The sequence below is a fragment of the Mustela putorius genome, unplaced genomic scaffold, assembly GCF_011764305.1.
Source record: "Mustela putorius furo isolate JIRA1106 unplaced genomic scaffold, ASM1176430v1.1 tig00000450_pilon_pilon_pilon, whole genome shotgun sequence".
NCBI classification, from domain to species: Eukaryota; Metazoa; Chordata; class Mammalia; order Carnivora; family Mustelidae; genus Mustela; species Mustela putorius.
Genome location: NW_025421385.1, coordinates 20,595,728 through 20,622,855, shown reverse-complemented (window position 1 = coordinate 20,622,855; position 27,128 = coordinate 20,595,728). Strand labels below are relative to the sequence as shown.

Genomic DNA, 27,128 nt, shown 5'->3' with positions numbered 1-27,128 from the left:
TTAATTTATGCAGTAACAATTTTTTAACATGAAATAATTAACATGAAAACTGCAACAATTATGAATTCTTCGCAGTCTAATTTATACGTGAATTTTCCTCCAGATACTAATCTATTCAACCTAAATCTGCAATACTGGGAGTATTTGAACAGACGCATTTTTCTTCTTCTATTTAATACACAAGCCTAAACTCACAGCAGGTCTTATATAAAGTCACGGAAGCCCCGGTTTCTACACACATTCCCAAGATCCAAAGATTAAATTGCCTTGACATTTACTTCCCCAACAACAAGCCGGTCATTAACTTAGACCTTAAAAAAAAAAGCCAACCAACACACAGAGCTACTCTTATGTTCCTGTCTTTGTGATGATTCAGATCAGGAGAGGAGAGGGTTAAATAGGCAAATTGGCAGGTGACCTGGCTGGAAGCTGTCAGGGACAGACCAAGGGGCGTGTGTGTGTGTGTGTGTGTGTGTGTGTGTGTGTGTGTAAGCGTGTATGGGAGGAGGGGCAAGGAGGAAGGAGGGACGTGGTGTGAGACACACACAAACAGCTTGATCAACCCACTGGATCAGTAGTAGTGGTATTACTATCACTGCTACTATGACTATACAGCTATCAGTTCAGCATTTGCTGTGTATTAAGTGCTTTACAGACATTCCCAGGAAAGCCATCCAACAATTCTGTGATGTAGATAACTATTATTATCCCTGTTGTCGGAGGAGGGAAGGAAGGCTCAGAGAGGTTAAGAAACTTGTCCAGAGTTTATAGCTAATTAGCAGCGATGCTAAGATTCACACCAAGATCATCAGATTTCATGTGTCTTAACCAATTCTTAACCAATTCAGAGAGAGAGAGAGAGAGAGAGAGAGAGTGTGTGTGTGTGTGTGTGCGCGCGCGCACGTGCGCGCGTGTGCATGCGTGTGTAGGAAAGTGGGGTCTGGCTATCCAGAACGATGTGACACTAACTGCTACTGGGAGCAGTGGGAAGGAGTGATGAACACCAACAGCTTCTTCTCTGACCTTCCCAACCACCTGCAAGGTGACCAATACCAACCCTCGTCCAAGGGTGAGAAAGCTGAGGCTCCCAGAGGTGAGAGATTCTGCAAAGTCCATGAGCAGGAAGTGGCAGAGCCAGGATTTGAGCCCAGACCTCCTAGCTCCAAAGCTCCTGTGCTTTCCATTACCCCAAAGACAGTCTCACTGTGTGCAGGGAGTGCTGCTGTAGCAAACCGTCCTCATGGTATCCGATGCCCGGAGAGGGCTGTGCCCAGTGCCCAGGGCGCAGGAGAGCACACCTGGGAAGAGTGAGTAGACGTGACAGTGATTTGGGCTGTTTTCACTGCCGTAAACAGATACCTGTTAAACACCTACTAGGTGCTCTGTGCTGATCTTCAGGCCAAATGCTCTAGAGAAGCAGCGAGACTGGGTCCAGAGACACTTGGGAGAATTGCTCCAACAGTGCACGTGTGTGTGTGCACTGTGTGTGTGTGTGCTCGCGCATGTGCGTGCACGACCATCAGGGGCACTGCTGGGAATGCCCCACCAGACGCCCAGCTGGCAGAAGAAAATAAGGAAAAGCGACAGAGGCGGCCTGGAGGCAGGGGTGGTTCTCAGCAGGGAAGGCCAAGTGCAAGAAAAAGGAAAGTCTGCTGGCATCTCTGGTTGGCTGTGTCAGGTTGGAGGGGCCCTCGGGGCAGGCAGGTAATACAGAGCCATGGCTGCGCAGACAAACTGACTGCCCAAACGGTCCTGCCCAGAAAATCAACTAGTTTTGTTTTTTTTCTCTTTGGAAAGACTGACTCTTCTTTACTGATTAGCCGGCCTTTTTTTTTTTTTTAAACATTTTGTTTTTAGGTAAGAAAGATACTTTTCAAGGACAATATACATCAAACACAAAAACTTCAGGTCCATAGGAATGGTTTTTATATTCCACAACCCTCAAAGAGATTTTACAGACGGCTCGTGTAGTCCTGCACTAATTATGTGAGGTAATTATTTTCATGTATCCATTTCCCAGATGCTATAACTGAGGCTCACAAAGGTCAAGTGATTGGTAAGTGATACAGTTAGTTTGAACCCAGGCCTTGTAACTTCGACTCCTAGGCTGCGCAGTCTCACTGGTCCCGTCCGCGGCCTGGAGGGAGGTATACCACCAGCAAATAACACAGTAACCCCATACTAGACCTTTAAAGATATGCCCACAAAGTCCGTGGGCAGGATCTACAAATGCTAATGAGGTCTATAGAACTAATGGTTCTATTTATTTATTTATTTTTCCAAAGATTATTTTGTTTATTTGAGAGAGAGAAAGAGAGAGAGTGAGTGCGCATGCACAGGCACAAGCAGGGGGAGGGGCACAAGGAGAGGAAGAAGCAGACTCCCCGCTGAGCAGGGGCCCTATGCGGGACCTGGGGATCATGCCCTGAGCCGAAGGCAGATGCTTAACCGACTGAGCCACCCAGTTTTTAAAATTTATTTTTAAAGATTTATGTATTTATGTGAGAGAGAGAGTGAGCATGAGCAGAAGCAGGGGAGGAGAGGGAGACTCTCAAGCAGACTCTGTGCTGAGCCTCGAGGCCCACACGGGGCTCGATCTCATGAACTTGAGGTGATGACTTGAGCTAAAACCGAGAGTCGGACGTTTAACCGACTGTGCCACCCAGGGGCCCCTAATGGTTCTATTCCTGGGATTATCCAAGAGATAGGAGGACATCTGTCTACCACCACGGCAGCTTAATTCATAATGGCCCCAAATCAGAAAGGCCAGTGGAAGAGAGAAGCGATGTGTCTGTAGAGTGGAAGCAACAAGGATGAAGCCCAGAGACACGATGGTGGGGAAGCCAGACGCGGGGGAGTGAGACTCTGGGACTGGTGTTTATGAAGCTCCACTGCCAGCAGAAGGAGCTCTGCTGACAGCAGTGGGGACAGTGGCTACCCACTTGGGCGCTACCGGCTGGACGGGGCTGGCGGTGGACTTCTGGGGCGCTGGCAGTGCTCTGTGTCTTCATCACAGGTGGTTTCAGAGGCAAACCAATATGCAAAAACTTCCTGAGTTGGACATTTCAGATTTATTCATTTTATTGTACGTATGTTATGGCTAAATAAAAAATAAATGTCCACAAAAGCAAGTTGTTTTTATCCACAAGCCAAGTCTACCCGAACTTGTTAGGTTTAAATCAAGGGCTAGTCAGTGCTGGGCTTCCTGAAAGCTTATGAAGAAAAACATGGAGTTGATCAAGAATCCTCCCCAATTCCTGTGTGTTTGTGTGAGCTCTGAAGGAACTGACGGTTGGAGGGGCTGGGAGTCTTAGAGAGAAAGGCCTGGAGACAGCTGCCCCTGCTGGTGGTTATGGGAGGAGGAGAGATGTGGACGTGTGAGGACAGACAGACAGACAGACAGCAGAGCCTCGGGATGCCCACGGCACGGGCAGGGCTGGGGTCGTCTCTGCTGATGCTGGGGTAGGGAGGTGGCTGAGGGTGGACCTCAGGCGATGGTGCAAGTTGGGGGCAGAGGCCAGCGTAAGTGGCGAGACAGGGAGCGGGGGGAGGTGCTGGGAGGTGCCGCGGCAGTGGCACCCGGTGAGGGCTTGGACGCTGCACTGGGACGTACCATCACAACCACCTCAAGTTCCGCAAACCAAAGCCAAACTCACCCTCTTCCTCTGAAAATGAGCTCTTTTTCCCGGACTCCCTCATTTTTGTTGCTGGCAAGTCCATTCTCCTGACACGTGCATTTGACTATGTGGACATTATCTTTGCTTCCTCTCTCCCTTTCCAGCACAGTGTTTGAGCCTTTCCATTGGGTCTAGAGTCCAGTCTTGTGCGTGTTTATTCCCCAAGGACTGTCTTGTGCAGGATGCCAACAGGAGCATTTATTTACAACCTGCCATGTTCTGGGCACTGTGCTAAGCACTTTGCATGTATGGTTTTTTGTTATCTTGGCAAAAATTAAAGCACGAAGCAGGTAAAATATATTTCCACCTTACAGAGACGCAAACTGAGGTGTAGAAAAGCTCAATAACTTGGCCAAGGCCCCAGGCAATGGATTTATGTGGCTTTGGCGCTGCTCCTGTGTGTCCCTCTGCACGCCTGCAGACCTCCCCAGTGCAATCTCAGGCTTCCTGAGATCTGTTGCTCCTAGCAAAGTCCCTTTCCCAGACAAGGCATTCAAATAACTAATGCTGGCATCACTCCGACACCCTGATTGGACAGAATTTAGCAATGTGCTTATGACTACAGAAGATCTGCTGTGACGGAGGGAGGCGTACAGGTATTAGAGAGCAATACCAAATAATTTCGAGTTGCCTCTAGAAGGCTGTTGGCAGAGGACCACCCTCACAGGCTCTGACCCTGGTCTTGACCTTCTCCCTGACACGGCTTCTGCTTACAGTCCAGCGGAGTAGGGGGTGGTAAGAGGAAAGGAACGCAGGAAGCGCTGTTTAACACATGTCCAAATTTCAATTCTACTTGTGCCCTGGGAAATATCACTGGATCCACCCCCGGCATGGGGGGATGATGACAAGACATTTCAGTGTTCCCTTAGATGGGAAACCTACAGCTGTGTGAAAAACAACTGTCCCCAAATACCTGTGTTTGGTCCTTGCTTCTCAATACTGCCCACACTTCCATGATCAAGATTGATCCTGGCCGTGGTCTGTGGGTATCATAAAACCCGACTTGAAAATATTAGCCAGCACATGGACCAGCTGCGTGGAGGAGCTGGTTAATCCCAGCAGGAACGTTAGCACGCGGCTCGCATGCCATCTGCAGAGCACACGAGAAGATAACACACCAACCGGGCCCTTTCTGCCTCGTAAAGAGGCCAGGGCAGGCCAGGCCCTTGGGAAGAATTTTGTAAACAGCTGGGTTGTCCCAGAGCTGGAAAATAAAGCTCTTCCAAACTCCCTCACACGTGCCCATCAGAAGTTCCCCCTTAAAGACTTTCCCAGAAAATAAAGGGAAAAAGGGACTCACGTCTAATCTTAGTTTTTCATTTTTATTTTTGCAATGACTGTCTTGATGAGAGGCAGTCAGTACAGCTGACGAGAGCAGAAGCAACAGTGCTGGCCATACCTGGACTCAAATCCTGCCTCGGCCCTTTTCCTAACTGTGACTTTGTGCAAGTTACCTAACCCCTGAGTCTATTTCTATCCGTTCCCTCCACACTCTTCACAGTGACCCTCTCAGTAGGGTATCCTGGCTCTCGGTAGGTATCCTGTAAATGCCCCAGTTCCTTCCTCTCCCTCTCCTGCAGGAGACCATTTCTTTAATTCTCCTTGCAAATCCTGGAGCCCCACAGCCTTTGTTTTTCCCCACGTTCAGTTCTCCACATCATTTACTTCTCCTTATTATCTCCAGTGCTTAGCACAGATGTGGAGATATTTGTGAAAGAGAAGAGAGAAGCAAAAAGAGTTTTAAGAGGGATGGGCGGGCCTCTCTATTCGGAAGTTGAGCAAAGGAAACACTGTACAAAGGGTAGGAAGCCGATCCTTCAAAAGGTGTCAGGGCAGCAGGTGGGGCGGTGACGGTGGGGGTGAGGAAGCCACCAGAAGGGGGATGGGGACAGCCGGTGGGAGACGACGGTGGGACGTGAAGGCCAGGGCCGAGGGTGGCCAGTGTGGCCCCGCTCCACAGAAGCATGCCGGCAGGGAAACGGGTGAGGGGCTCTCACATGCCTTCCCCTCCGGTGCCAGGCACCCAGGGCCATAGCCAAAGGACCCCACTCCATGAACTAAACCTCTAGCCCTGTCCGCAGTGCCTCTGTCCACATCCTGGGTTTCTGCCCTGCAACCTTCTGGATAGTTCAAGGCCAGAATTTGTTACCACAAATTCTGTAGAGTCCAGAGTCTGGGGGAAGGGGAGGGACAAATCCTGGATGGCCCCATCTGGCATCCGGACTCGACTCACGCACACGAGGATGCTTTCGCGATCGTCTGCCGAGACGGACCCCGATCTCGCCCCGTCCCGAATCAAATATTCATGTCTCCAAACCTTCACCTGCTCCCCATCCTCTGGGTCGGGACGTGATGGGTTTGTTGCGGAGTGAACTCTCTTTGAGTGCCAGGTCTCAGGCCCTCTCAGCTTGCCTTGACTCAAAATCACATCCACATTTCTCTCTGGACGGCCAGCGCCAATCGCAGCTGCCCGTGTGCCTTTGATTAGGGACAAGGCCTGCCATCTGGCTCCGCAGTAGTGTGTGTGTGTGTGTGTGTGTGTGTGTGTGGGCATGCGGGCGGTGTGGGCATTTGGCTCCAGGACAGGAACTGCGAAGTGTTGGGAACATTCAAATAGCCGAGCTGTCTGACCAACACGTGACTGAGCATTTGGACGGTAATTGCATGAGCCAGGGTCTTCGTTTAACCATTCCCCCCATCACTCGAGACTGCTGAGAACGATGAGGGAAGAACAGGCATGAAATGAAAGAATTTAAGAAGAAAGAAAGGATCAGAATTCCAGGGTGGCCCTTCTAAAACTCAGTAGAAAGCATTGCCCTGTAATATGTCCTTGTCACCACTCAGCCCTGCTCAGAAGGCCTAGGCATGCTTAAGAGCAGCAGCCACGACCCCCACCCCCTACCTCCTTCAGACTCGAGCATTACAGGAGACGCGAGTTCTACAGGAGAAGCATACATTCGACTGGCACACTTAATTCCACACACCTACCTGCTGACCGCTGTGCGCAGATCCGGGATGGTAGAAAATAACCCTGGGAATTCCCTCCCTGGCGCTGGGTGCTCTCAAAGCAGCCAAAAAGCTCCCTGCTGGAGTGGCTGCTGGTTTGGGATGTGTTTGACCTACAGTCTGATTTCTACAAATCTCTGGGGGAGGGAGAAGGGAGGCAGATGACCTAGAGGGGGGTTGGCTGCTTGGGGGACACCATTATTTTCTATCCTTCTTCTAGATCCCTTTTCTGCTCTCTCCTGGCTCTGGACCCAGCTGGACTCACCAGTGGACTCCTCTAAGCTTGGTCTTCCCTCTAGGTTGGGCAGGACATCTGGAAGAGGCCCAAAGAGTGAGCTTGGGTACAAATCACCGGACCCATGCCTGGCCTTTCTCTGCCAAATGTGGCCTCTTGCTCTTAGCTCTGGTGGCAGTTCCCTTCCCACTGCCCTCTGGCCTCTGGCCCGCTGGGTGTTGTTATTTACTAGCTCTAGGATCTCACACTATGCCATGCTGGTTTTCCTAACTCTGCCCGTGCCTTTATGCATAACTTCTTTATTAAATTCTCCAGTGAGTGTGTTTCTGTGTTCTGCTGAGACTTCGATGGAATGACGAGCTGTTATCTGACTTCTCTTTTGGCCTTCCACAGCCCTCGTTCCCCAAAAGGAAAGCGTCCCAGGCCTGGATGTGAGGAGGGCAGCACAAGCCAGGAAGACCACCTCGGTGGACACTCATTCACCAGAAAGCAATATCTTGTCCCATCTATTGAACCCACTACAGTCTCCCACATGCAGAGCTATCAGATTCCTGCCATATTGGGAAGAAAAACCTCAGCCGAAGAATGGAGGAAGGGCATGGAAAGAGAGAGGAAGGACCGTGCAGTAGGTGACTGTCCCCAAGGATGTGATCACAAGCTACCCTATGGAAACGCCCACCTTGTCTTGCTGTGTACTCGTTGTCTTCGATCAATCTGGCCAATCCAAAGTCAGCAATCTTGCATATGAGTCCATTCCCCACTAGAATGTTCGCTGATCGCAGATCCCTGTGGATGTAATTCATGCGCTCGATGTAAGCCATTCCTGCAGCAACCTGTGGGGACCAGGGAACAGGACACACGTCACACTATGACTCGATGCACCTACACGGCGCTAACCCTGAGGCAGGGGTCCAAGGGCCGTGAGGCCTACCTGTGCTGCCATATCCACGAGGTTTGGTAATTTCAGAGCCCTTCCTTCCCCATCTTTTAAGAAATCAAGGAGACTTCCTGCGAACAAAATATAAAACCACTTCAATTTATTCTGAAAGTTAAAAATGCCTGACAAAGGGCGATATTTGGTTTTCTTATTAGAAGGAATGAGGTGATTGAATGAATAATGCTGTCAATGAAGAAAAGATTTATACAAAAATAAAAAAAAGGAGGGTAGGAAAAAACTCTGCCTCGAGAGACAGCAGTTTTATCTTTCAGAAACAAACAATGGTGACTCCGTTTCTAAGGACAACAAAGGTTTGATAAAAACCACAATACATGGAATACGGTTCCTTTTATGTCACAAAGAAGGACACGTGGGCACACGTGGGGAGCTGCACCATTTCAGCCTCATCCCCCAGCAGCCCCACTCGGAGGGAGGACATGGGGAAGATGCTGTCCGGCCCTGTGGTTCCCGAAGTGTGGTTCTGGGACCAGCGGGATAGCACCCCTTGGGAAATTTGTTAGAGATGCAAGCTCTCGGGTTCTACCCAAGATTCAGAATCAGAAACGCTGGAAGGTGGGCCCAGAAACCTGCAGTGTAAGAAGCCCCCTAAGTGATTCTGACACATGGCAAAGTTTGAGAATCACTGGCCTCGCTTATTTACAGATTTTAAATCAAGGAAAGAGTTATCTGAGGAACACAGAGTGGGGCAGGTAGCTCCCCCTGCTAGCTTGGGGCCATCCAGGAGCTCAGGACCAACACCAGGGCTGAAACAATCATGGGTAGAGGCTGGAGGCTCACAATGGTCATTCGTGATTGCTTCCGCGCTTTAATCACAAAGTTATTTACCAAATAACCCTGGACACAAAGGACAAAGCGTTTGCCAGGTAAACGAGAATTCCACATATATTGAAAAAGAAAGTACGTGGAAAGGAAAAGTTACACTGATGTCCTCTGATGTGCAATGCATTGCCTTTTAAGGTTATTTCTTGTTTGCTTTGTCTATTTTTCCAAAACAAAGTGATCTTTGGCCTGATCCCTGGCAATAATGCTTTGATTAGAAAGACAGAGAGAGAATGAGAATAAAATGTGCTCTTTGGGATGCCTGGGCAGCACAGTCAGTTGAGAGCCCAACTCTTGGCTTCAGCTCAGGTCATGACCTCAGGGTCTTGAGACTGAGCCCTACATCAGGCTCTGCACTCAGCGTGGAGTCTCCTGACACTCTCTCTCCTTCTCCCTCAGCCCCTCCCACTTGTATTCTCTCTCTCTAAAGTACGTCAATAAATCTTCAAAAAAAATGTACTCTTTAAAAGCATGATGTCTTTCTCCATCTGCTGTTTAAGCAGCATGCTGGAAAAACAAAGGTGCTGAGAAGATGGAGACTAAACTGAGCCCAGAGAGCTGTGTCTGATATTAACTGCTCAGCCCTGAAAAAGAAAATTTAGCCCATGGCATTCGAAGTGATAGCAAATGATCATAGCCTCCCACGCCATCCCTGATATTAAAAATGAATGCTTTCATTACGGCCAAGAGCTGGGACTCCTGACATGTGCAGCGTGCAGAAGGTGTTGCATTTCAGAAGCATGTGGGGGGCAAACTCAAGGTTTCAAAAAATGAAAAATGAAAATGAAAAAATGAAAAAAATGAAAATGGTCTGTTTCAAAAAATGTTTTCATTAATGAGCACACAATTTGTGCTGCACTGATGGGAATGCTTGACTCATGAAGAAACTAGGAAAAAAGCAAGCAGGCACCGCCACTGCCCTCCCCAGAACAACCCCTGTGGGTCAGCTGTGAGGTAGGGCCCAACCTTTGTTCATGTACTCGGTGACAATGTAGATAGGCTCCTCAGACACCACGGCGTAGAGCTGGACCAGCTTGTCATGTTTCAACTTCTTCATGATCTGTGCCTCCTCAAGGAATGACTCCGGGGACATTGTGCCTGGTTTAAGTGTCTTTATGGCTACTTTTGTGTTTCCGTTCCAGGTACCTGCACACATCCCACAATATTAAGTTAAATCCAAGATCCTCTTTTGATGGGGGGAAAAGATTTTAAATCAATAGCTACTTGCATAAAGTTAGAGTTTAACTTAGAAGAACTTAGTATCTTTTGTTGTTGAACGAGGATAATCAAATGTAAGGACTCTGTCAAATATTTCAACAGGAAAAATGTGTTTCCTTATGGCTATATTATGGTTTATAATTCTTGCAACTTTTTTCTTATTTTGATACATGCCACTTTCCTGTTCCGTAATCACCAGTTTGACTACAAATTGGTACCAAAAGCTCTGGACACTTCTTTACAAGGACGAATGTCCAAAGTGTAGAACAGGCCCAGCCATCCCATAGCTATCCCTTAGGTAGTAGAGGGAGCGTGGATTAACTAGATTAAGTTCCATGTTATGAAGTATGTCATTAAAAAACAAAACAAAACATGGCAATACATTGAGGATGTCTGGAGATTACCTCCAGACTTTCAACTGTCTTCAGTAAATGGGCTACTTGACTGAGTCCTTGAACAGCTGATACAGAAGTAAGATTACAAGTATGCTGATAAGCACTGGCAAGAAGCTCGCAGTCTACTTGCCCCATACTTCAACCAGGTAAGGAAAATTCCTCAGGTTTACTGATGGTCTGCCACAAGAACAATAGCTTCTATCAGTTTAGAGTGGAAAAATCAAACAGCAGCTGAGAGGGAACAGAAATATTTAGGTATAACATGTTAAAATCAGGTAGGTACAGAGACAGGCCTGGTTTATGATCATTGGTTGCCTCATCTGTAAAATATAGGAATGGAACTGGATTATCTTTTGAATCTCTTTCAGCCCCAAATGTAAGAAAAAAAAAAAGTAAGTTCAATGTGTATTCCACTATTAGCTCTAGGACTTTGACTTATATCTCTAAGGGAAACAGAAAAATCTGTGAAGTTAGATTACACCTTTTCTATTTAGGAAAGTGGTTTAAATTAAAATTTTTATATTGAATATAATTGGTTTTAGAATTAAAAAATTCAGTGAACTTTAGTCACCCTGTTCGAGACATGGTTCATATAATTACAGCATGCAACCTACAAAAATCCAAGTTATGAAAGAACAGTGGCTTAAAGAAGAGTTCATTCTAATCCTATAAAACATCTGACCACTAACCATAAATGGAAAATCTGACAATCTGTCAGTGGTCTTTCTTATTTGAGTGCTGTTAGCATCCCAAAATTTTAAATAGAGATTTTCTTCTCTAATAACAACGCAGTTAGTCTCACTGGCATTCCTTCCTGATCCTGAACTAGCATAACTTGATGTTTTATGTTCAGTGGGAAACAGATTCTTAATAGTATGACATACTGATTTAAAGTTGATAATTATAAAGTTTGATAATAAATTTTTTGTGTAATGTCTGATTCTTCCTGACTGCGTAATTGATTGAATTAAAATCCTTGGCATTCACAACTTCAATTACAAACTGGGCGGACGAGGGAGAGGAAGGCCATAAAAAGATATTTATACACACTTATTATACAGTATCTTAAGAGTACACACACCAATGTGTATGTCCGAGCATCCATCTCTAACCGCATTGCTGCATCTACATCTGTGTAACACTTGGTCCTTGCCAAGCTCTGTTCCAAGTGCTTTCACTGTGTTAAATCTTTTAATACTGACCACCATAAACACTGACAGGTACATGTGGCAACAGGTACCGACGTGTATTGTTTTTAATTGAATCTAATAAAGAAAGAAGGAGGATTCTATAAACACCAACATCTGTCTCACTGACAAATGTGTTTGGGTGGGGCCAAATTTATGGATTTTCTCTAAGCAAAGCTGCAACAGGGCCCTGTGCAGTCAGCCCGATCAACGACACGACAACCAAATTAAGGGAAGTAGGAGTGTCTACTGAGCATCTCCTATACATGGGGACTCTAAGTGTATTGTCCCGTGTAATCCTCAATCTTAAAAAGTAGGTATCATTCCAATTTTACAGATGAGGGAACAAAGGCACAAAGAGGTTAAATTGGCCCCTTGCTCATGGTTAATCAGCTAGTAAGGATTCAAACCCAGGCCTACTGAGCAAAAAAGCCCATGGTCTTTCCTATAGTAACTATCTATAGTATCTTACCTTTCCAGGTCTTAGGAAGAGGAAACAATGGACTCTTATTGTACTGGTTTCTTGTTCTGTGTGTGCCTGCCTTCATTAACTATATGAAGAAGGATAGAAAAGTGCAGCAGTTTTGCCACATTCTCAAAATCTAAATGTCCTGAGCCTATCTAGCTAGCCAGGTTAAATGTCTTGGTCCCAATGACTGTGTGGATGTTTTTGCCCCAAACGGTCTTTTAAATTGGCTTTGAGATGCATCCAAAATGAAATGTGCCCTCTGCCTTACCAAGCCACACTTCAGCGAAACACCCCTGACCCAGCTTCTTCTCCAGAAACAATGAATCACGTGCAACTTCCCAAGCATCTTTAGCCAATCCAGAAGTTTGTGGGGTACAACTCGATGCAATCCCAGTTAAGTTAAAACACAAACCATCAGCTTTCTCTACAGGAAAGGGAATTAATAAAGAAAACACAGTCCTTATAATCCATAATTATGCATGCACTAGAGAAGATGGAAGGTGACTTGCCCTGTGGGGTGACACTGCACTGGGCAAACATTTGCACTTGAAAATGAACGGCAAAGCATTTGTGCAGGCTGGAACATGCCTTATACTATTTTCTGGCTTATGAGTCAATACTCATATCATAGCATAATTCGAGCCATCTGCCAATCTTGACGGCTATCTCTCTTTTGGAAATTCCGGAATTCTGAAATTCAAATCAAAGGCATAATTCCCCACTATTAGTAATTTAAACCTTCTTCCAGGCCATAAAGTCTTCATTTTTCACCTTCCATCTTGGATGTTTGGGACTTCCCAAACGAGAGAGCTAGTAATAGAATAATTGAGTCTCAGCATACCCATCCATACTTCCCCAAACTGCCCATTTCCCAGTCTCTTGATCAACTGTAGGGATTCTCGAGGGATTTCCCAGACATCTTTGGTTTTGACAGACAGATCGGTAAGCCTTGGCATCCCTTTGTGACAGGGAACTACTAGGCGGCAGCAGAGACCTGCGGCTCTCTCTGATGGAGCGGGGACAGCAGCAGGAGAGGGAGAGAAAAGCAGAACACGTGAAACAACACTTAGAATCACACAAACCCAGCGAGCGCACGGCGCTGCTCAAAACTGCTACGTCAGCAGAGAACTGCACACATCTTGGAAGATTAGACACCAGACATTGAAACATGTTCACTGGAGGTAGGACAGAGGACATTTTAGGTGTGGACTGCTCTGTGCCTCTGGGTAGAATATAGGCTATGCACATATACAGGTAGAGGTACGGCTGTTTTGGTTTCTGTACTCACTAAGGAAGAAAAATGTTTTCTGCCCAGTATGCTAATATCATGTCTCTGAAATCCTGAAAATACTTCCACTGATTTCAAAGGGTACATCTGGACTACAGAACATCAGCACAACTGTCCCCTCCCTCTGTATGTCAAGGGCTTAGGGACCTTCTATGAATATACTTAAAACTGTAATTTTGGTACAGGATCTTTCCATAGAATGTTAGACTATTATAAACTAGTAAGACTAAAGATTATACCTGGCAGGGGAAGAAAGAGGTCACATTTCTCTAGGGTTTCTCTGTTTTTTTAACTGATTCTTTTCTACCAATCAGATACTCTTGCTTCTTTGATATTTCCCATTAAAACAAATCTTTATAACAATCTCTAATATATGATTTAGGATCTGGTTTCAAACAGAAACAAAGGAAACTGAAATCTGCAGAAACTCAAGGATGTGAAAGTACTCTATTTTCTAGAAAAAGACAAAGGAAAACAATGATCACTTATGGGTTATTTGGAATTTTCTTTTTTCTTTCTTTCCCTTTCTCTTTCTTTCTTCTTCTTCTTCTTCTTTTTTTTTTTTTTTTTTTTTTTAAGAATATACCTTTTAGAAACTGGCAGTGGTGAGGGGGAGAAATTGCTTGAATGCCAAGTGAAACATCTGTCAGGTAAGGGAAGGTAACAAAGCACGAGGAATCAGAGCAGTGACAAAGGCTGTAGAGAGCCTGGCTTGTGAGGTGGACAGAGCCCCCCGCCCCCCTGGAGGCCCCTCAGACCCAGGGAAATTATATGTAGGGTTGTTGTCTTTTCTCTGGGAACCAGCTCTAAGTTACTTTTTACTCCTTTCTTTGTGGTAGGATCAGGTTCTGAGATGTTTAGGCAGGAAATTATTTATGTGTCAGTATTTCAAAGGCACTTTATTGTGTGGAAGAGGGAAAGAGGGAAGAGGAAAAGCCAATATAAAAACAAATCTAACTTGAGATGGATTTTTTTTGAGATTAAAAAACGTCTACTGCTCTTCATATCCCTTCTCTCCTTCCAGCTTTACGATGTTATTAAGGTGCCCTTTCCAACACAATATTTTCAAATGATCCAAACCCTGGGGATCCTGCTGATGTCTGGCTGTAATGAAATATATTTCAGCATCTGAAAAAATCCTTACACATGCAGGCATTTTGAGTATGTTGTTTAAGCTCGGGGAGATATTCTGCTTCATTTCTACTACATGTTTCATTAGAACCCACATAAACTAAAGCTACCCGATATCCTAATCAATGAGTAGCTCCAAGTGTTATTAATTTTTTCACTTTTTCATTAGTGCCCAGGATCAATCGAGAGGTGTTTCTTATTGTCATTTTCAAAAGATTGCTTTTCGTGGTGCTAAAAAAATGACACACACATTTTTTAAAATGAATGTGCACAGAGCAATAGTTGAGATCAAGTCGTGTACTATTTTGTGGTGTTGTTATTGTCTTGAAGAACAATATAAAATGTATCTATGTGTATATGAATATATGAGTGTATATATATATATATATATACACACATATACACCACAAAAATACTACTGGGTTTAAGGGGACATAGCTCTATATCTGTACATATGTATCTATATAAAAAACCACCTGTGTATGTTACATAGTGGGAGGCTTTTGCTAATCTTGGAACGAAAGTGGTCATTTTGATACTTATGCGTAAGACCACATCCTCTACTAAGATGTACAGACTGCACACTTAAGCACCTAGTAAGTGTACATCTCTAGGAACAACACACTAGCAGTGACATTGGGGGGTCCGGACAGCGACTGCTCTACTGACTGTTCCGAAGTTTTATACAAGAGCTGTAACCGAGCTACGTGTGTGGGTCACACAGTCTACATCTCATTAGCAAACAGCAGCACTGGTGGAGAAACAGAACATGATAAGTGGATTGCGAAATTCCTCTGGTCATGGGAATGAAAAGCATGTGCAGCCACTCGTATGAGTGCTGAGTGTGAACTGGGGGACCCCCGACAGGAGCCCCCTGTGAATTCCCTCCAGACACTGCTCCCTATCCTGTCACAGTTTCCAATTCCAGACTCCAGGGGAACAGGAAAAGATGACGGCTTTTAAAATTTAACTTACTGCTTTGTCCTTGGGAAACTAGAAAGTTACAGTCTTTTGACAAATGTATACATATGGAACTAATAACAACTCCGGTAGAACCTATTCAGCCGTGCCCCACCTTGTGCAGCTGGCGAATTGTCACTGCTGATTTCGTATATGCTTGTACCCACCCCCCCAACACATACCCCCTCCCCTCACCTCCCCATCCCCTCCAAGGTACCAGGGGTTACTCATTAGTTAGAAACCGGGTTTACCTGAGTAATGTTGAACAAGCTGCTGAAGTGTTTCAAACTGGGCCCGGGTGGTAATATAGTATCCACCATTGTCAAGTTTGCGAATTTTATAATGTTTGACGTGGTCTCCTTTCATGTCGTCCCAGTCTCGGATGGACAGTGAATAGGCACCTGGTACAAACGCACATAGCATCAGCAGCTCCAATCATTTTGCGAGCTCGTTTGTCTTCTGGGTCTCGTTTACTTGAGTACTCTGATCAACAATTATGAAGAGGACGCACACATGTGCACACATGTGTACATGCGCACACGCATGTGCACACACACACTTCCACTCAGTGGAAGAAAATACCTCTTTATTGCAAGTATCAGGAGATAGTAGCAATTCAGTGATTTTATCCTCGAGAATGAAAGCCCACCTGGGCTTTTCCTACAACACTCTCTTTAGTACCCTCGTACTAGTACCCTAATAGGATACAGCCCCAACTCCCCGGGGGGTGGGCGGGAGGGAAGATGAAGAGAAACACAGCCCAGCCGGCCGGGGTGGCTCTCCTCATCATCCTTGTCCATGGAGTGTCGCAGAGGCAGAGGCAATGTGAGTTAAACAGGTGTGGCTCTAAAAGGAAGCCTCCGGTTCCTTCTCACAACCCTGTCTCAGGAGCAGACCCCCACGCCTGGTAGATCGAGCTGGAAGGCCACTGCTCCTGCTTTCCCTTGGCCCAGCTTTTCTCCTGGGCTCTAATGTGTGGTTAAATAATAATAAAGGCCAGTGGCTGGAGGAAAGCAGTCAGTTTTGAAAAAACAAAAGGAATGCAAAAACAACCTGTAGGATTGGTGCCTGAGGAACTAAGAGTTGTAGAAAATCATAATTCTAAAGACTTGCTGCAAATTCTATGATCCTGTGTGCCTGCAGGAGTGAAGCTGCCTGGCCTCTGTTTCGGGACGAAGGGCTTGATTCTGAGCCTCTGCAGGCCTTTTAGCTGTCTGCAGTTCTAGAGCCTGGAGGGAAAACTGAAAATTGGACTCTGTTCACAAGGCAGGGAGGATATATGTGCCATTTAAAAACCCTTGTACATTAGAGATAAGCCTTTCATCCCCTCTGACTAATCCACAGATTTGAATGACAACCAAGTTCTTCAACTCCTTATCTTACCTTTGGTGGTTTCACTTTCACGGATAAGAAAGGTACCTCTCGGGTTTCCAAAGGACAAAAGCTGTCGCTCAGCATCTTTTCGGCCAAGTTTTCCAAAGTACCACCTTTCAATGAGATCAAGGGAAGGAAGCGTTTTGTAAGGCTCGTTTACAAAAACGCAATAGCACTCCTCCTCACCTCCGACCAGGATCACATCCGCAGCCTTTCCCTCTACATGTCTCCCTAGCCTCATCTCGCTCCCTTTCAGTCTGCTCCTGATTCCATCCATCCCTAATCCATCTCTTTCACTCTTTAAAGAAAAAAAAAATCAGTTTCGAATTGTGGCTGATTTCCCTTCCCTTCCAGAGTGACAAGAACTGGTTTGTGTTAACACTGCCCCCTGCATTCACAAAAGGAGAAATCTAAGACCTTGTTTTGAAACAGCAACTGCAGGAGACCCTTCCCACGCACACCTCCAAGACCCTGGGATTTCGGAGCATAATTACAACCTCTGGGAAATAATGAAACGCAGCCTTCGTCTAGATAAGATCATTAATCAAGCATTAAAAAAAAGTCAGTCAGAACGGATAAAGAACAAAGACCCGATATTTTCAGTAACTTTGTACCTATAGCAGCTTTGAAAAAAATTGTCAAGACGACCCCTAATTTGAGATGAGTGCTGCCCTTGGATGCCTGCTTTCATGCTCGTCCTGGCCAGCAGGTGTGAGGACTTGGGTAAATGAAAGGCTCTGCCCGCAGGTGGGTGGGGTCTGCGCATGCGTGCTCGGCACAGCTGCAGGGACGGGTCCCTGTGAACAGTCAACGAGCGCGTCCCTAACAAATGACTGGCGTTTGCAGACGCTTCCTACCCTCCCTGAGACGACACTCTGGTGCCATGTGAGAAGGCAGCCCCTCCAGTCAGCTCCCAACCGCGGCTGCTGACCTCTTCTCTTCCCTCCCACCCCGCAGCCCTAACCGTGGCCCGGCCCTTGGCTAGCGTCTGCGCCCGGGGCGCTGAAGCAGCCGCAGCAGCAGGTGCTGTGGGAACCCGAGGAGCAAGTCCGGAGCGCCCTGCCGGCATCGGTGCCTAGAAACAGTTTTAGAATATTCGACTGCGAAAGGATCCAGTTTCTAAAATGAAATTTTAATTCATTATACTTGAACACAGCTATTATGTGTTCCCTGTCAAATTTCTTTTGTGAATGAAAGAGCCTCACGAGATGAGAAAAGACGCGCTGCAAGCGAGCTCCGCAGTGACTTTTAAAGGCACCGCACTGGGTAATGATCCTAACTTAGCACTAGATGGTGGAAAGAGAATCACAATTATTTATGAAAAATGACTTTCTGGGTTTGCATCAGCTGCCCAATGAAAACGCAGCACGAAGGCGAACAGTGCCGAAAAGAGAGCTGTTAGAACAATGGATGGAACTAAAACAAGAGCATTTTCAGATAATGGTAATTGATTGCCTATGAAAACCATATGCGTTATCTCCTTAAAATGCTAATTTATCTTTAAAAACAAAGTATTTAAAAATATATTACATTACACACGTATATAACTTAAATATAGAGTTGGTAGGTTCCCAGTTAAATAAAAATGCCACATTTAGTGGTACCTTTTATTCTGAACGAACACAAAGATGTTTGCCAATGTGCCCTAAAATAAAAATTCGATACAAATTCCTTTATTCTCTGATGCTAAAACACACTCCCGAGGAGAAAAAAAATGAGCGCAGAAGCACTGAGTATTTGGGAGTGAGGAACAAAAGCAACTGTCTTAGAGCGAACATAAAGGAATTAAAGGCAAGGCGGTGAAGCAGTTGGGGGTTTGGCTGGGGTGTGCAGTCTAATCCGCAGTGCACAGTGCAGTACCAGAGCCAAAGACTGGGCCTCGTGTCCGACTTCCTTGACTCCCTTACTGGTGAGGCAAGACTCCCAGGAGAGACAGGTCCCCAGGGCATCAGCGAGGAGGACAGGTCCCCGGGTTTGGGAGTCCTGGGCCAGTTTTCTTTCCCTCAGTTCAAAAAAGAGGGTCCTCACACAAGCCACTCTGAGAGTTCTCCCTTTTGGAAGTGGCCAGGAGTCCTCCACAGGTCAGGAAAAGGAACAGTGGCTGTCCCTCCTAGAATCCCCTCAGCCTACAGACCATCACCCCAAACTGGTACCAGTGAAATTTCTTGGCCCAACTAACGGCTAGTCACAACTTACTATCAAAGAAACCAACCAAGACCCCAACTCAAAGGAAAGGAGCATCTGAAATGTACCATCAGAGGATTTCCCTGAGCTGTGGGAGTATGTGAGATACTTCTAGTACCTTCAGAAAGAAAATCGAATGCTGATCTTTAATAATTACTTGCCCCCTTGACCCCCTCCCGGCCTTTCTCTTCCTCTGCCCACTCCCATTCTTTTTCCCACCCTCGCTCTCATTTTTTTTTTCAGCAGACTATAGGCTTCGAACCTTGCACTCACAGTAACAACATATGCTCTGGCCAGAACTTCATCGCGCTTTCCTGGTTAGTTTCTATGACAAATAATATTGGGTTTTCATTAGGGTTCTGATAATGATCCCTTTCGAATTAAGTATGTTTTTAAAAAACAGGTGTAAGGAAAAATAGTAAGTTAGTAATAGTACGAGTGTTACATAGCTATGGCAAAAACCGCAGCACAAGGCCTGGGAAAACACGGCATATCCTCTCAGCCCTGAAATCACTCTAGTGAATTTCCTCTCCCTCCTGCACAAAGTTAATGGCATTTTTTTGTGACAGCTAACTTTTAAAAGCAAGTCGTTGAGTGAAAACAACAAACAAAACATACTCTTCTGCCTGGATAGAGTCAACGGGAGCCACATAATTGCTGGGAATGTAACCAGTCTCTCCGGTCGTCAAGGAGCGGGCTTCCCACCAGTCTCCTTCCCTGCAGAGAACACAGAGAAAAGGAAGTGAGTGTGTTGACCATTTCAGTGTCCTACAGTTACAGACTCAACGCCCTAAGCGTGTAAGGCATCTCCTAGTCATTCCACTGCCTGATTTCTCCACATGCCAACATAGGCCTTTGTAAGGGTCACAGGGCTACAGTCTGAGTTGACGGTCGCTTGACTCCAGTGCTGTCTCTCATTTTTTATTTTATTTGCAAATTAACAACGTCGAACCCTGGACATGAGAGAGCTCTCTTGGGGTGGAGGGGCATTTTGCTTGGTAAGTGTCCCCACCTTGGACAGAGGGGAAGGGAACCCAACCTCAGGCTACTTTAGAAAAATCCTGTAACAAAAGCAGAATGGTAGTTATGTGAGGTGAAGGATGTGTTATTGTGGTAAATATTCACAATATATACATGTGTCAACCCAACACACTGTACATGGTACACCATACATATCGTACAACCCGTCATGTTGTACACAACCCATCACAACCTATACAATGTTATGTGCCAGTTCTATCTCAGCAAAGCTAGAAGGAAAAACAAAGCATGCACTAACTCTACTAATTTAGCTAAGTCTCTATTTCAACTCACATCCTGAGGTAAGCAGCATCCTCTGGTATTGCTGGACAGATGCAAAGTGTTTGCTGGCTCTAGTGTTATTTTGTTAGCCATTAATAGATAGATCAGGAAAGAAAACAGCTCATCTGCCCATCATCTCAGACAGGAAGCCTGCTAGGAGGCCCAGGAAGGAATGAAAGCCTACCCCTCATACCTGCCTTGCTTGCTTTCAAGACAATGGGTAGAATGATGAGGCCAACAGGGTAGGCCTGGTTCAGAAGCCTTCAACCTGAGGTTATATTCCACTGACTACAGACCTGAGTCTGGTACACGGGAGAGGAAGGGTCTAGCTGTGTGTGTACAAGTGTGCAGGGGTGGGTGGGTGGGAGACCCAAACCGGCCAGGCACTTTAGGTTCTGAGTCTCCCCACTCTGTTTAAGACCCAGTGTTCCAGGCAACAGCCTGTCTCAGTCGGGATGGGGAGGGCGGGCTCTCAGGTCTGCGGGCAGAAGGACGTGAAAGGGGGGGCTTGTAACACCACTCTCAGCTTAGAACAAACGGGTCAGTTCAACAGTTAGAGTTGATGTGTTGGACTCACGGCAATGGACCTGTGACGGAGAGAAGGGGCGGAGTGTGTGACTCTCCCCACACACACATGTGGGGCCGCAGCCCTGCCTTGCGCGGAGTCCACAGAACCCGGCACCAGCCTGCGGCCAGGGGTGCGAGGGCAGGGGATGAGGCGAGGCTGCTACTCTTGGGCATACCGAGACCTGTCTGGTGGCTCTTCGGCAGAGGCTCAGGGCCTGTTCTCCTTCCTCTTTTGGTCCTTGGAAGCAGCAAGAGAAAACCCTACCACCCCCCCGCCCCTTTTTCCTTTAACATCATTTTGTAGCCAGATTCTGTGTCAAAGCTAGGGAAGAAAATGTGTTGGCTTTTAGCCCCGGTCAAGATCTTCCTCAGGCTGATGGGATTAGGTAGAGAATAACCAGCCTCTGTATTAACAGGCGCCTTACTCGAGAGCCCCATTCTCCGAAGATTGACTCTCTGAGCGAGGACACTGATGAGCAACAACTCAGACAGGATTTAATAAAGTAACAGGCAAGCGGCGACAAGCCCCCACGTGCACGGGGTGTGGTTGTGGGCCAGTGCTTGGTGGCACAAGTGACACAAATCAGCCCATGAGAAAACAGGGTGCTGGCAAAGGCTTTTAAAAACTTATGTCTTTTGCCTTTTTAAATATTTATTTATTTATTTTAGAGGGAGGAGAGGGAGAGGGAGAGAGAGAATCTTAAGCAGGCTCTGCGATGTGGGGCTCCATCCCACGAGCCTGAATCAGGACTGAGCCGAGACCAAGAGCTTGGCACTTAACCGGCAGCACCACCCAGGTGACCCTAAAAACTTATGTTTTAATTCATTTTTCAGTCTTTCCTTTTTTCACCCTGTTAGACAAATTTAAACGGACAAATCAACCAAAACAAGGAGATAAGTTCTCATACCTGGGAAGTCTTTGCTAAGAAAACTTTAGTTTATGTCCAGATTTGTCTCAGGAAGTGACTGACACGCATGGAGGAACATACATGTATATGAACCCATGTATATACATGTATATACATACATGTATATGAACATACATGTATATGAACTCGACTTAGGAGCTGGGTCTTTACTGATCGTGTGGTCTACTGTGCTGCTCCCCTATTGGATTCCTCTGGCTTTTGGCCTCAAATCATGAAAGTAAAACTGTTAACCATTGAACAGTTTATATTGGTTTCATTTCTGTGTCCTCTAAAAGAAATACATGCAATTGTTAAGTATACCATCTAGCAACACATGTGGAAATTAATTTTTTTCTTTGAACATGTGCTAAGAAATGGCTTTGGAGGCTTCAAGCTGGTGACAATGTTTACTACTCCAAAGTTCCACCAGATGGAGACATTTCATCATAAAAAATTAACAATACCTACCATCTCCCCCACCTCTCCTTTCTCTTTCCCTTACTCCACCTCCCAAACCCCACACCCAGGAAATGCTCCAAAATAGTAAAAAATTAAGAGCTTTCAGCAGCAGCTTCTCTTTAATTGCAACCTCCATCAAGTGAGCTCTAATTGACTTAAATTAAGAAGACTATCTGGTATCAGTGTTGGGTATGTGGAAATGTCACCTGAGGCGGGAAGCCAATACATTTTGCCTGGGGGCTGGACAACCCCAGTCTTATTCAGATGATCTGGGATTTCTCTTCTTTTTTCTTTCTTTCTTTTCCTTTCCTTTTCTTTCTTTCTTTCTTTCTTTCTTTCTTTCTTTTTTTTTTTTTTTTTTACAGAGAGAGAGAGACCGCCAGAGAGGGAACACAAACCTGGGGAGGGGGAGAGGGAGAAGCTGGCTTCCTGCAGAGCAGAGAGGCAGATGCGGGGCTTGATCCCAGGACCCTGGGATCATGACCTGAGTCGAAGGCAGAGGCTTAATGGCCTAGCCACCAAGACGCCCCATCAGATGATCCGAGATTAATCAAGTATCATTAACCCTTGAACAGCACAGGTCTGAGCTGCATGGGTCCACTTATATGCAGATCTTTCCCAATAAAAACAGTGCAGTAAATGTACTCTCTTCCTTATGATTTTCTTAATAACATTTCTTTCCTCTAGCTCACTTTATTCTAAGAACACAGTATATATCATACATATATGAAATATGTGTTAATTGACTCTATCGGTAAGTCTTCTAGTCATCAGTAGACTATTAGAAGTTTTTGGGGAGTCAAGGTTATATGCAGATTTTTGACCACACGCAGTGCGGGGAGCTGGTGCCTCAACCTTCCCATTGCTCAAGGGTCAACTACAATTTCCATTTCAAATCCAGCACTAACATCTCATTTTGAAATTAGCACCTAAATGGCTTAGCACAGATTAGAATCCAACTATCAGCTCATTCTAAAGTCATGTATCAGGAATTCATGATTTTTTCTTAAGTGACTCCATTAATCTCACAAGGTTTTGAGTTACTCATGAGAAAGAAAATTCTTTTCTTTTTTGAGGCCAACTAGGGTCATTTTTCCCATCAAAGTCAATATGAAGTGACAAGGAAACAATGTATTATGTAGTAAGCCTCACAGGTTGTGCCCAAAAAGGCTGGTACAGACTCAAAACATCTATCAAAAAAATCTTTTGAGCAAATGAATAAATCATCTTTTCAATGCACTGGAAGTCCAATTCACTCACAAATAATACTCTTTCACAAATCATTCACCTTGATTTAGGAAAACAGAATCTTTACTATGTGACTTATTACTTCTTAAATTATTGTGAAAATTAACATTATTAAAAATGCACTTAAAGGGGCGCCTGGGTGGCTCAGTGGGTTAAGCCACTGCCTTCGGCTCAGGTCATGATCTCAGAGTCCTGGGATCGAGTCCCGCATCGGGCTCTCTGCTCAGCGGAGAGCCTGCTTCCCTCTCTCTCTCTCTGCCTGCCTCTCCATCTACTTGTGATTTCTCTCTGTCAAATAAATAAATAAAAAATCTTTAAAAAAAATGCACTTAAAAAAAACCTGTTCTTACAGTTATTTCATTAATTCAGCATTGGTGAGATTTTCTTTATCTAGCTTTGACTCAAAAATATGATTTAAGGCTCTCATTTAGAATCACTTTTAAGTTTTTATAATAGCTTCCCCTATTCCTCTAATTTAAAGACCTACTAAAAGAGCCTGTTCTCAATCCCCTAAATCACTTATTGGGTTTGTTGGCCTCTGAGACAGCCAGGAAGTAGCATCTGCACACAGAAGTGAGCCTGTCCCACTGAGCTGTGGAGTGTTTTTATTATAAATGCTATATTCTTTCTCAATTTGGTTATTGTCATCTTACCGTCAGAGAGCATATTCATAACAACGTTATCAAATGCATAGATGGGACCCACTAATCCCAGATTTCTCCTTAACAAGATGGAAAGAACTTTAAAGGAGTCACTACTGTAGGCACTACTCTACTCTGTGTTACATGTTTATTATTAGGTGGTAAATCACCAAGTCACGAAATGTGAAAATAGGGAATAAAATAGATGCATTTAAGTAGTCTGTAAAATGGGTTCAAGTTTATTGATGTGCAAGTGCACTACACTGAGTACTTGTAACGGGTCCCTGAAGAACCGTTACCCCATGCCAGGCGGCAGTGCTACCGGCTCTGGGCACAAGCGCACAGGTATACCACCCGGGTCCTGCCACACTTGAAAGCACAAAGGCCAGCCCTGCCGCCTTCTCTTTCTGCCTCTGGATGGGGAAAGGAGTGGGAGGACACAAGTACTAGGAGGTGTGGCAGCTGCCCCAGGGAGAACAGAGTGCCATCCCCCCCCCCCCCCCCAGTGGAGGAGCGCCAGGGGCTGGGAGGGACTGGGGGAGGGGAAGGAGGCGCTTACCATCTGGTTCTCTACCATTGCTTTGTTTGTCCTTCATGATTTCCTCTTCCCTGTTATTACCCTTTACTTCAAGATACCGTATTTGTTGTAGAAACCTTATTTTTTCTCCCCATAACCCTGGAAAAGGGCATTTAAATGGCATGTAGGATGAGGAATTTCACTGGCAAGAAGGAAGAACATTAAATAAGGGGGAAAAAAACCTTTGTAATATTTTCTGATAAGAGAACAAAACCAGAGCCTCAAAGCCTGTAAAACACAAAAGGCCATTCGTGTAAATCATAAAACACAGATTGAGATAGACTGGATCTTCCTGGAATGTTTCTTCAAAATTCAACTGATGCCACTGTCGATCCTATCCAGATCAACAAAGGATGAAGTCACAAATTTGACTTTGGCAAGGACTGGCTTTCCAAGGGTCCCATGATTTGATGTGTGGATCCCCTTGCGGTGTGGACAAACCTGCAGAGGACGAGCTGGGTGGTACTTCCTACTCCTCCCTAGTTCTCACCTTTCTGAAGTTGGTTTGAAGTTCTAACCAGCTTTGGGACTGAGAGAAAATTATAGAGAACGGGGAGGGGAAGCAGAGGGTATTTCAGAATTCAAAGCAGGTAGACTCAGAGGAGAAGCATTCATCTGAGAATCAAAATAACAATAAGGAATCATAGATCAGAAGAGATCAAAGCCCACTTCCCCTCTCTCCCACCTCCCAGCTGACCTAAACTTTCATGTATCTTGAAAGGTTCAGTCCTCTCTGGGCTGGAGGTTGGGGGTTGGTCCTCTGGGCCCTTGTGAGACCAAACCTGACACAGTCCTCAGGGTGCCACTCCCACACCTCACCCGTGGCTCTGCCACCTGTTGGCTCCTCTGGGCACCCAGGCAGCTCCTAACTCCAGCCTCTGGCTCCTTGTATGTCGAACCATGACTGTGAGGCACATCACAGACTACTGCATGCATGAGAACACTTGCAACCGAGTACACAGCTGGCACAGAGGAGCTGTCAATAAATGGCAGCTGTTTTCTATTAAAAAAAAAAAAATCTCTGTGGCTGTGGGGGCCTACTAGGGGGCAGGTCACGTTCTTCTTGATCTGGGTGCTGGTTGCACGGGATACACAGTTTGTGCAAATACAGCAAACTGTGCACTTTGAAAACATTGTGGTAAAACACGCATAGCAAAATTTACCATTTCAACCACTTTCAAGTGTAAAGTTAGGCAGCACTAAGCCCAATTTGTTGCTGACCACTACCATGCACGCTTCTGACACATGCAGTTTTCTGCATGTATTTAAAAAGTTCAACCCCGCCCTCCCACCCTTACCCATTAATGATGACAATACTAAGTAAAAAAAAAACCCGAGCAACCCTGTGGCTACTATATAGACAGTTTTCCGAGATCCAGAAGAGTGACCTCTTGTGGGAGGAACCCAGCTCCTGTCCTTGAGTTGGGGGCGTCCCGGGAAGGGGTGGGCTTTCCAAGGAAGCAGCTTTCAGGCCTGAGGGAGTTCCCTGTGACAATGACCACTTGTCTTTCCCAGGACAGGGATGCTCTGGGGCGCAGTCTGGCTCCCCTCGCTCCCCTCTCCTCTTGCTGGAGCTCTCAGGAAAGCTGAAGAGCCAGGCTTTGACCGGTCCTTCTGCCATCATGGTTTGCTCAGGGAATGGAGAATACAGCAAGTGGAGCTGGTGGCATAAAACTTCCTGGTGGGCCCCCAGCCCTGGGGTGGCATGTCTTCCCAGTCCCTGCGGAGTGCTCACAAGGAAAACTTGAGCTACAGGGTAAGAGGCCTGACTGCTGATGGGGACATCACCATTTTCTTTTTCTTTTCTTTTCTTTTTTTTTGAGTGGGTGGGGGGAGGGCAGAAAGAGAGAGAGAAACTTGAGCAGGTTCCATTGCCCAGCACAGAGCCCCACATGGGGCTCCACGACCCTGAGATCATGACCTGAGTCCAAATCAAGAGTTAGATGCCTAACTGATTGAGCTAACTACCCTCTTTTTTTTTTTTTTTTAAAGTAAACTCTACACTCAATGTGGGGCTCGAACTCACAGCTTCAAGATCAAGTGTTATATGGTCTACAGACTGCACCAGCCAGGAGCTCCCACCACCATTTTCTTTGAGGCCAGAAGTTCCTGGACAGGCATACTGTCTTAACCTAATAGAGGCAATATTTAAAACCTACAGGGAGATACGTTTCCCTATATATAATATCATATATCCCATGTTTACTCTTCTATAGGTCTTAAGTGTAGAATTGCAGTGAGTGATTCTTACCCCTAGGATGCCCCCATTGCCTGTTGAACTGTTGTTCCTACGGGTCACATTTAAAACGCACACATTGTAGTCATTCGCAAGTGGGCGAAGTCACTTCTCCTTCCCTCTCACAAAGATTTCAGTCACTCGCGAATTTTCACTATGGGGCAACGCCTCCAGAGCCTCACCAATCAGAGTATTTAGCAGTTTTGAAAACAGAAGGAACTTGTTGCCGGCTGTGAGTGAGGGCTCAGCTAGTGCATCTTGCAAAATACAAAAAAACCCCAAACAACCC

The 27,128-nt window shown here is 45.7% G+C and overlaps 1 protein-coding gene across 8 annotated transcripts in view; it reads right to left on the bottom strand.

Moving 5' to 3' along the window:
• Positions 1 to 27,128, bottom strand: part of FYN (FYN proto-oncogene, Src family tyrosine kinase) — a 210,291-nt gene that overhangs the window by 25,485 nt on the left and 157,678 nt on the right. For 6 of the 8 annotated variants that reach the window (XM_004753526.3, XM_004753523.3, XM_004753524.3 and 3 more), the window contains 7 exons: positions 19,520 to 19,618; positions 16,727 to 16,830; positions 15,595 to 15,744; positions 12,806 to 12,970; positions 9,662 to 9,841; positions 7,850 to 7,926; positions 7,598 to 7,751 (listed from right to left, as the gene is read on the bottom strand). In XM_004753526.3, the coding sequence (XP_004753583.1) occupies positions 7,598 to 7,751; positions 7,850 to 7,926; positions 9,662 to 9,841; positions 12,806 to 12,970; positions 15,595 to 15,744; positions 16,727 to 16,830; positions 19,520 to 19,618 (929 nt within the window). Of the gene's footprint in view, positions 1 to 7,597; positions 7,752 to 7,849; positions 7,927 to 9,661; positions 9,842 to 12,232; positions 12,389 to 12,805; positions 12,971 to 15,594; positions 15,745 to 16,726; positions 16,831 to 19,519; positions 19,619 to 27,128 lie in introns of all 8 variants that reach the window. The other 2 variants (XM_004753532.3, XM_045080199.1) reach the window with 2 other exon arrangements.